The 10264-nt window shown below is 52.3% G+C and overlaps 1 protein-coding gene across 2 annotated transcripts in view; it reads left to right on the top strand.

Annotated features, from left to right (window-relative positions):
- The first annotated feature begins 2778 nt into the window (after positions 1-2778).
- PFKFB3 (6-phosphofructo-2-kinase/fructose-2,6-biphosphatase 3) overlaps positions 2779-10264 on the top strand; it is a 40950-nt gene continuing 33464 nt past the window's right edge. For both annotated transcript variants that reach the window (XM_063397083.1, XM_063397082.1), the window contains exon 1: positions 2779-2976. In XM_063397083.1, coding sequence (XP_063253153.1) covers positions 2961-2976 — 16 coding nt within the window. In that variant the 5' untranslated portion in view covers positions 2779-2960. The remainder of the gene's footprint in view (positions 2977-10264) is intronic.

The following is a 10264-nucleotide window of genomic DNA, read 5'->3' as shown; positions in this document are numbered from 1 at the left end:
ATCCTTTGCTGGGTTAGTCCTAACTAAACAACCCCCCTAACATATTAGTCATTAAATTATGCTTTTATTTCCTTTGGAGACCTTCCTACAGGACACGGCTGGGAAAGCTGCTAGCAACCACTGAGGCTCCAAATGCCTCTCCCACAGAAACCAGGGCTTGGGAAGATCTCAGGAAGCTTTCTGGACCATCCCTCAGCCCTGGGGCTCAGTCAGTGGTGGCTGAAACCCTTCCCACCATGTGTTGCTCCACATGTTCTGAAATCCTCAAGTGATGCTGAGCCACTGCCACCCTCTCTGGCCATGCAGCCCGGCATTTGTGCTCTGCCAGGAGGAGAGATGCTCTGATTTCACCATCCTAGACCAGAGCTTGTTTAGTTTCATCTAAATCTTGGTTTGGGACCAGCCTGAGTCTCAGTAATTTTTTTAAATTATTACTATTTTTACTTTTAAGTTGTTTTTCTAGATGCCAGACAGAAATGCTGTTGAACTGTGAGTAAGGGGTGAAGATCCTCGTACACCAGAAATTCCTAGACTATGTTTGAAGTCTCTGCTTATTTAAACTGCTTGGCACCACTGAGATGCCTGAGGTGCTTTCTGTGGGTGAAACCAAATAATATCTGATATAGGGAATGATGCTCTGTCTCCTGTGGTGGCCTTGGCTGGAGCTTGGGAGCTCGTTTCTGGAATTTTCTGGAAAATGGAAAGCAGATATATGGATACCAAGGATGATCCCATCTGAGATCCTTCTAGGTCCATGCACAGAATAACTGGAGCAAATCCCAGAGCAAGGACCACGTGACAGAAGCACCTTAATGGGGACCTGAACCATCATCCTCTAATACAGGTCCTGGTCACAACTACAAAACTCTGGGATGCTCCTACTGGGAAGTTCTTGGAGCTGAAGTGCCATTGTCCAGGCAAGATCAGTGTTGGAAAAAAACCCAAAAAATCTGAGGAGTTAAGCCCCTTCCAAGATGTGCAGGCACTGAGCAGGATGTTATGGACAACAGACTTGGACATGAGCATCCAAACATAGATTTTCATGGATAAGACACTCATTTTGGGCCTAACCCTGAGTACATTGCATTAATTTTATTTTGTTAAGCCCAGGAATTGTGTGCTGGAAATATCCTTCTGGAGATGAACTGCTAATCCACATTTTTCCTAGGAAATAAAACTGTAGAAATCTGGTTTTGTAGAGATTTGAAAGCTCATCACTCCAAGGAATTTCACTCATTTGCCAGAGCAGAGGTCTGAGTTAGAGCTGAGGTGGACCAGAAGAGCTCCTGGGTCCTGCTGCCATGGCCTTGGGCACGGCTGGGGTGTCCTTCCATTCCCCCTGGGTGCTGGGACACATGGAGGAGGTGAAGGAGGACTCTCCTTTACCTTCTGGGCTGTCTGGCAACAGCACAGGGATGTCCAACCCACCTGCCTTAAATTTTCCCAGCCTGTGGCCCTTTAAGTTTACTAAACATCCTGGGAAATTCCATTTTGGGATGATTTTTCCCCAAGAAAACACTTGCCTGCTCAATGTGCTTGGGCAGACCCCTAGCCTGTCCTGCTGTGTTTTCCAGGGGCAGGGCATAACCCAGCTGCTGTAACTGGTTCCAGTCACTGGAAGAAGCCCAGCAGCCCATGCCATCAAATCTTGAACCCTTTTGGTCCTCAGGGGCTCAGAAACACCTCCACGTGCAGCAGCCAACACTCCCTGAGCAGGGCAGAGGCAGCAAAGCCGTGTAGGACATTGGTGTCCCTGTCCCTCCATTCCTGCTGGAGCCACAGCTCTCACAACAGCCCGGGGATGATTTTTTAGAGTGCTCCTCACCCACTGCCCTAAACAGGTTTCTCCAGCGGGGGTGAAGCCAAACCTGGCAGACTTTGCCCTGGAGAGGATGAGGAACACTCACCTGGAGCAACGAGGTGGTCTGGATGGGGCTGGAGCCTGCAGGAGAGGGATGGGGAGGCTTTAGAGCACCCCAGGGATGATTTTAGGAAAGTTTTGTTGACTAGAGGAGGGAAAAACAGTCCTGCAAGGAGCAGAGACACAGCATGGTGCTCATGGCATCGCTGTCAAGCACCAGGATGAAAGGATGGGGTCCTATGTGCACAGTTCAGAGAGTTTCTCTTGGACTCCCTCCAAGCCAGTGCCTCTTTCTACCTCCAGGGAGGGCCTAAAGGAACCACAGCAAAAATAAACAACCCTCCCGGGTTAAAATGTTCCACCTTCACCTCCTGCTGCAACCTGAGCTCCAGGGATGAGGACACACAGAGCTGAGGCTGTCCCAAAGCTCGTGGCTCATCCCAGCCCTGTGAGGCCAGGCAAGGAGTGTTTGCTCATCCTCGGGATCCAGCACAGCGGGATCTGAACTTCCCATTGCCTGTGCTAAGGCAGGAGATGCTGAACAGGGGGATCTGAGTTTGTGACCCCCTTGTTTCTGAAGCAGCTGGCTTTTCCCAGTTTATCCCAGTGCCACCACGAAGAAGATGGGATTGGTGCTCTGCTGAGCTCAGAGATTTGCATAAGTGATGCAGGAGGCCAAAATTCCATTATCACCCCCACATCCATTACACTCAGTTCTCTGCTGGTCCTACCAAGAAAAGAAACACCACAAATCAACGCAAAATCCCTTTCCCAATACCTTCCACCCCTTTCTAAGGCAGTCAGCTCCCTGTCCTGTTCCTGTCACCTCCCTCCCATCCCTGCTGTCTCCAGGAAGCGAAGGGTTAAAAGCTCTGAAACTGCAAGAACTTCCTCCTTTCTGCAGTGCCACCCTCGGAATGACGCTGGTTTCTGCCGGGCTTTGCCCAAATATGTCCGTTTCCTTTTGAAAGAAGGAGGAGGAGGAAGAAAATACAGATACAGAAGAAATATATATATATTTAAAAATATACGTATCTAAGAGCACGCGTCCGAGCCCGCGGGATCCAGGCGTCCAGCGCAGCGCTGCCTCTCCCGCTCCATGCCGTTCCGCAAAGGTAGGGCTGGCCGGGCTGGCCGCATCCCGGGATGCTCCCGCAGGGACCACCGGGGCATCCAGGGATGCTCCGTGCCCCCGGGGATGGGAGATGGGAGCGCCGGGCTGTGCCCGCCTCGGGGGAGGATGGGGGACACCCCCGAGGCTGTGTGTGGGGCGGGGGTGTGTGTTGTGTGCAGCCTGAAATGGGGCACTGTCCTCTCCCTGTGGGGTTTTTCGTCTGTCCCGCGGCCAGGGGGATGAGCTGCTCTGGCTGGTGCAAGGGATGAGCACAGAGCAGGATGTTTCTGGGCAGGGGGTGCTGCTGAGGAGTGCAGGATGAGATCTGGCAGCCTGCGTGCTTTTGTGTTCTTGGGAGGTGCTCGGCTGAGGGGCCCTCACCTGGGCAAGCCCCTTTTCCACGCCGAGGTGCCCTCAGCACCCCAAATCTTTCCACAGAAATCCCCACCTGCCACCCCCCAGCTTGGCAGTGTGGGCAAGGAGCACCCAAAATGGGACCTAAAGCCCTGATGGGTGCTCCTGTGCTGCTGGGGATGATCCTGTGGATGATTTTCCATCCTCTCTGGGCTGCCTAAATGTCACCTTCTCTTTTCAGCGGATAACAGAGTGGGATGCTTGTGGTGGTCCCTTTGAAAAGTCTTCCAAAAAAGCCAGGGGAGGCAGGGTGAGGTCGGGATGTGCAAGGGCACGGGCAGAAGGTGCTGCCCAGCACTGCAGGCAGGTGCTTTGGCCGGAGGGCAGTCCTGTGGTGGGCAGGGACAGAGGTGTCACACACTGGCACCGGCATCGAAAGGCAGCAGGGAGGGAATGAAATCCGCGGGGAGAGGGCTGGGTGCGTTTTTCTCCCCTCTGCCTGCCCTGGGGAGGACGTCAGGGGTGAGGCAGTGATGCTCCCAGAACCCCTATCTCAGGCGCCGAGGTTTCTCTTGCCTTTTAAGGCTCAGCACGGCGTGATGTGCTTCACACCCTCGCATCCTGACAGCGCAGCAGACTGCAGGGCTCGATTTAATTTTAGGAGATAAACGGATTAATTTGGAGCAGAGGGAGAGGTGCCGGGGGTGGGCGGTGGGAGGAAAGCAGAGCGTGTGAGGCTTTAGAAGCGCCGAGCTGGGGAGCAGGGGGACACCGGGGGAGCTTCCCACGTTGGAGGGAGCTGCTGTGGCCCTGCTGCACCTCAGCAGGGTGGAAATGAGGGGCAGCCCTGCAGTGCTTTGGGACACGTGGTGGGTCTGTGGCAATTGATGCTCTTCCATGAGGTCCTGCCCAGCACACCTGACCCAGGGATGGTTTGTTGGTCCCGTTTGTTGGGGCTCTGTGCTGTGCTGGGCATCGCTGCCAGGCCTGCGGGGCACAGCTGACCCACAAACCTGTCACTGTAGGACACGAACAAAAGAGGGAAGACTCCAAATATTTCAGAAGGCAAAAGGCATAAAAAACCTTTAATTGTCTGTGGAAGCAACAGGCAAGGAGACCTGCTACTTTTTAATGCCTTTATTGAGAAATCAGCTCTGGGTGGGGCCCGCGGGGTCATGCACACCGCCCCTGCTCCCTTTGGGGACGTGCAGGAGGAGGTGGCAGCTCTGATACACAGCACAGCTGGGGCTGCTGTCCTCATAGATGTGTCTGGGAATGCCAATTTTGGGCTCGTTGTCTGGGGGTGTCCTGGAGATGGAGAACTGTTTTAGGTCACAGCGACATGGTGGAGTTGCTTTGGTTGGTGTCTTGTCCTCTCCACTGCTACGCCAGCCTAGGGTTGCTATTTCCAGTCTTGGATTTTGCACTGGCTCGTTGTCTCAAGGGTTCTTTATCTCTGAGCAGTACCCAGTGTCCCAGTGTCCCTTCATTTGCATATTGTGCGCCATTTTGGGGAGCAGAGGCTATACCCAATGGGAAAGGGTACAGGTAAGGGACTGTTGGTTAGGGTAATTAACAATATGGGTGATTAACAGTCTATGCATTCATCTTGGTGATCAGCATTTGACATGGTAACATTTAGCAATTAACAGAACATGGTAACAATCAATTAACTTATAAACTTGTTCATACCAGTCTAGTTTTGTAAGGTGTTCCAAAACAGACTTAACACGATTGGTGACAGGATTGACACCTCCCCAGTCCCATTGGTCAAACTAGAGAAACAGCCAAAATGTTTTTCCCTGAGAACCAGAAAGGTTGTTTGGGGAAAGGATATTTGTTTTGCCAGGATTGTTTTGGAAAGAAGCTTTCCTAAGAAACTTTTTCCTTGGGAAAGAAGTTAGCAGCTGCCAGCAGGCTGAAATCTCTAAGGCCCCAAAATACCAGGCCGACACAAATCCTCGGGTCCTGCAGCCCTTGAGTCACCATCGCAGCCTACAAACTTCCTCTAGAGGTCAACCTTGAAATGCCAGAACAGCTTCCAGCAGCTCCGAGCATCAGCCTGCGGCTCCAGGCAGCCCAAGGTGGCAGAGAGGCTGGTGTGGATGGGATTTGTCCATTGCTTGTGTATTTTAGGAATAATTTTGTCACCACAAGAGTTGTCAAGCACTGCAAAAGTGGTGCCTGGGGGAGTGGTGGGGTCAATGTCCCTGGAGGGATTCAGGACATGTAGATGTGGCACTTGGGGACATGGTTTAGTGGTGGCTCAGCAGTGCTGTGACCTGGCTGCAGCCTCTAACCTCAGTTCAGAGCATCCCCTCGGGCTGGTGGGACCCCACCTCAGCCTGGAGCACTGCTCAGTGCCTGCTGCAGGCTGCCTGGGCTTCCCAGGGACACAGCCAGAAGCCACCAGGCTGGAGGGCTGTGGAGGGCATGGCCTTGTGGCTGCCCTTCAAAAGCTGCCCACAGCAAGCTGTGCACATCCTGAGTTTGCAGAGAGTTTGGAGTGAAGATATTTTCCTTCTAGTTCAAGTTGGTGCATAAAAATCCTTGCTCAGGGTGATAACTTCAGCTGGGTTGGAATCTGGCTGTGTTCCTGACCCTCCCAGAGGAATATGGGGACTCCAGGCAGCTTGGCAAGGAGGCTGAGCCTTTCCTTGGGAGCTTTCTGGGAACAGCATCTCACCTCAGGGCTTGCTCCCAGCCACCCTGATCCGGGGTGCAAAGAGGAGGCTCTGCCCAGGGGCTGCTGCTCTGGAAATCCTCAGTAGCTTGACGCACAAGGAGACTTTGGGATGAGCATTTTGGAGGCTCTCAACTGTCTTTGCACACCCCTGTGTGTGGAAATGGAGCATCCTGTGGTGGAAAATGCAAACTCCACCCCTGTCCTGGCCAGTTTCTCACAGCTTGCAGTGTTGGCATCACTTTCCCGTGTTTCCCTGAGAAGTCTGTATGAAATCCTGGTTGTCTTGGCTCTGTTCTGCCTCCTTTCTCCTCAGGCATCTTAGCCAGTGGCATTGCCACAGGATCTGCACTTCATGGCTGTGCAACAGCTGCCCTTTAGCCAACCTCAAGGCATTTGGCAGTTTCAGCTATTAAAGAAAGGTATTTCTAGCAGGGATGCTCAAGGACAGCCAGGAGGAAGGCGCTTAGGACAGAAATTAATTTCATCCAGCATTGCTGCATCAGCTGGGAGCACTGGAGAGAGCCCTGATCCCCAAGCAGTGCCATTACCCTGGCAAAATCCTGTCTGTGGCTGCAGCTCTGCTGGCAGGAGGTGCTGGGAGCTTTCACCTGAGGTGCCCTTCCTGAAAAATATGATTTAATTACTGCAGCTGGCGCGAGGAAGCCTGGGAGTGTGCAGGTGATAAGCTGGCAGGGCATTGCCAGCCACGGGGACATTTGTCATCTGTCAAAGGACAAATGAAACCCTGGTGCTGCTGGCTGGGAAGGAGCTGGAGATAAGACTGAAAGCCAGCGAGCAGAGATTGAACACATGATGACAGAGGCACAGAACAGTTTGGGTGGGAAAGAATATAAAAGATTGCCTAGTTCCAAGCCCTCTGACAGGGCAAGGACATCTTGTGCTCGATGAGGTTGCTTAAAGTCACTCCAACCTCACCTTGAAGACTTCCAGGGATGGGGCATCCACCACTTCTCTGGGCAACCTGTGCCAGGGTCTCATCTCACCACCCTCATAATAAAAATTTCTTCCTTATATCTGACATAAATCAACCCTCCTTCACTTTGAAACCATCACCCCTTGTCCTGTTGCAACAGACCCTGCTAAAAAATCCATCCCCATCTTTCTTACAGGTTCCCTTTAGGCACTGGAAGGGGCTCTAAGATCTCCCACACGCCTTCTCCAGGCTGAACAAGCCCAGCTCTCTCAGCCTGTCTCTATAAAAAAGGTTCTCCGGCCCTTGGAGCATCTTCATGGCCTTCTCTGGACTTGCTCCAACAGCTCCACATCCTTCCTACACTGGAGACCCCGAGCTGGACACGGTGCTCCAGGTGGGGATTCACGAGAGTGGAGTGAGGGGCAGCATCCGTCGCTCTCCTGCTGCTCCCACTGCTTTGCACATGCTGTTACCAGAAGTTACAACATCCCCTGGTCTCATTTCTGCTTGCTGAGGTCAAGGAGGCTCTGGTTAGCAGGAGCAGAGGTGCCTTTTGCCTGCAGCATGACGGGGAAGGGCAGGACTGTGCCACATCCCAGCATTGCTGTCCCAGCTCCTGCAGTCACTCAGATTATAACACCCCCTGATGGGAAACTCTGCTTTTGCAGAGTGGTTACAGCTAAAGGTGGAGAACTGCCTTGCTGCAGCATTTTTTTAGGTGTTGGAAGGGATAATCTTGTCACTTGGGGAGGCTTTCTGGATTGCTGGGATTGCCCTGCAGACCCACATGCTGCTGCCTTTGCTGGTCACGTCACCCATCACTCCTCGATGTCGTGTCTTCCTGGCAGCCCTGGAGAAGTTTTTATCCAGCATTTCCTGTCAGAGGCACTGGACAGGATTTTTTAAGCACTGAGGGATGCAGAGAAGCCACGTGAGGAGTCAGGAGCTGCCTGGGGGGGTTCCTGCCTGCTGCAGCTCTCCATGGGGGCTGTCCTGGTGACAGTGACACTGTGGGTGTCTGCTTGAGGGTGTCTGCTCAAAGGGCAGGGAGGAAACGTGTGGCAGAACTGGCCCTGGCTCTCCTGACTCACCAGCTTGTGCCTGAGTCAAACCATCACCCTGTTTTCACTGAACACCTTTCCTGGAAGGCTGAAAATCCCCTCCCCTCCTGCTTTGTCCTCTGGCTTGAGTTTCTCACTGTGGTATTTTCATTCTGGCTCTTGGTTTCGTTTCACCCCCTTTCACCTCTCCAGCCTCTCGAGCCAAAAGACCCAGAGGAGGAGGTGTCTGTCCCCCCATCACACCTCTCCCAGCACCTCCCTGCACTTCCAAGAAAGCCCTCAGTGAGCACGACCTTTCTGCTGCCTCTCAGCTTTTGCACTTTCTTTAGCATTTATGAGGAGTTTTTGATGGTTTTCAGGGTCACCATGCCTGGTTTTGTTCCCATTATTGCTCCCTGGGTCATGCACGAGCAAGCAGCAGAGTCCACCACGTCTGTGGTGCTGGTGCAGGGGGGCACGTGCCAGGCTGTGGTGGCCAGGTGGGACAACCTTGGCTGCCACCAGCTGCAGGTGGAACCACCACTGCTCTAGAAACTCCTGTAGGAGGCTTCTAAAGGGTGTGCGAGGTCCAGTGGGGTTTTTGGGACCTGCTCTCCATTCTGCTCACTCCACAGGAACCAGCTGGTGGGGAGAGATCTGGGTTGTTGGCACCTCTCAGGCTTCCTGAGTCTGGGAATTAAACCACGTAACAATACTGAAGGTATATCCTCCTGTCCTAACCTGGGAGCAGGCACACACACCCATCACCTCTCTGCCAGGCCCAGCATCCCACCAAGCAACTCAGGATGCTGGAAAAATCCCTCCTTTTGGTGTCCTGCCTCCCTCCTGGCAGGGATGGGGAGGGACTCTCTGTTGCTCTATTTCCAGCCACCTGAAACCAAGCTCAGTGGCTGTGTCACACAGGAAAGCAGCTCAGACTGGGCTTGGGCTTCACCCCAGTGCTCAGATCCCACCACCAGCACCCCCCCAGGCCCCTTTTCCACCTGGCATCCCACCATCCTCGTGCCCTTGGGAGCCTGTGCCAGCAGAGCTGCCGCCCTGCACAACCTTTCCCTAACACACCCTCGGTGATGGAGAAATTGATCTCGGCACAAAACAGCTCCAAAGGCTTTAAATCAGATGACCACAGGGTTTTTTCTCATGGAGGGACGTGGGAGGATTTCAAAATCAGCAGCCAGCCAGGTGTGATCCCTGTTTTCCTGGTGCGTGCGTGCAGGCACACACATCTCTGCAGAGCACCTGATTCTTTTCCCCATCATAACTACATTTTAAAGTTGGGAAAAAAAAAAAAGGTATGGGAGACAGGCCCCAGTTGGGACTCAAGATCAAACCCACACAGTTTTAGGTTTTCTTTGTGTTTTCCCCTGGAGAATTCCTTGTCCTGGCAAGGGGTATTAGGATTCCATTAATTAGGATTCCATTGGGGCAGCACATCTTGTATAAACCTTAAATATTCCTTGCTATAAATAACAGCTATTGTATTCTCCATAGCATCATTTTCCAGGCTGAAAGCCTTCCCCAGTTTTCTCCTTCCTGGAGAACAAAATCACTCTTATTTTGTGCTGTCTTCCATATACCCCATTGTGAAAACATCTCCTTGGTATTGCCCAGATTAAACCCATCCCAGATTAAACCTCTTCCCAAAATCACAGGGCCTGGAGTGAGATGTGCCCTTCCCTGCTGCTGAGGAACCAGCACCATCCAGTCCAGAAAACCCAACCTCTTGCATTTTGTATGCCACCCTCTTGCTAAAACTTCATGGGATTGGGCTTTCATTTTGGTTTCCCAGCATTATTATTATTGTTGTAATAATAATAATAATAATAATAATAATAATAATAATAATATATTCTGGGATTTCATGCTGTTTGCTCAGAATTGACTGCTGACACCTTTTTGTTCCCCCTCTCTCCAGTCTTTACTCCATGTTAGATGATTTCCAGCTTTACCAGTTGAGGCAGGGGAAACTGAGGCACAGGAGGGTGCAGAGATGGGCTGGAGGCTGCACTCACGATGCCTTTAGCTGCTCTTATCCACGGATCCAGCTCTCTCTGCACCAGTCCTGGCTGTGCTGGAGCACCCTGAGGTGTGTTCCCTGTACAGGTACATTTTGGGGGGTACTAGTGAAAATTTTATTGCAATGCAGTGCAGAGCTTCCAAATCAGCCCCTGTGGGAAGGAGCAGGGTGTAAAAACCTCACCTGGAGAGATCTTGATGAAGTGGAAACTTCATTGCAGTGCAGAGCTTCCAAATC

The sequence above is a fragment of the Prinia subflava genome, chromosome 4, assembly GCF_021018805.1.
Source record: "Prinia subflava isolate CZ2003 ecotype Zambia chromosome 4, Cam_Psub_1.2, whole genome shotgun sequence".
Lineage (NCBI taxonomy): Eukaryota > Metazoa > Chordata > Aves > Passeriformes > Cisticolidae > Prinia > Prinia subflava.
The sequence above is the reverse complement of the archived record's forward strand: the minus strand, read 5'-3'. Positions and strand labels throughout refer to the sequence as shown.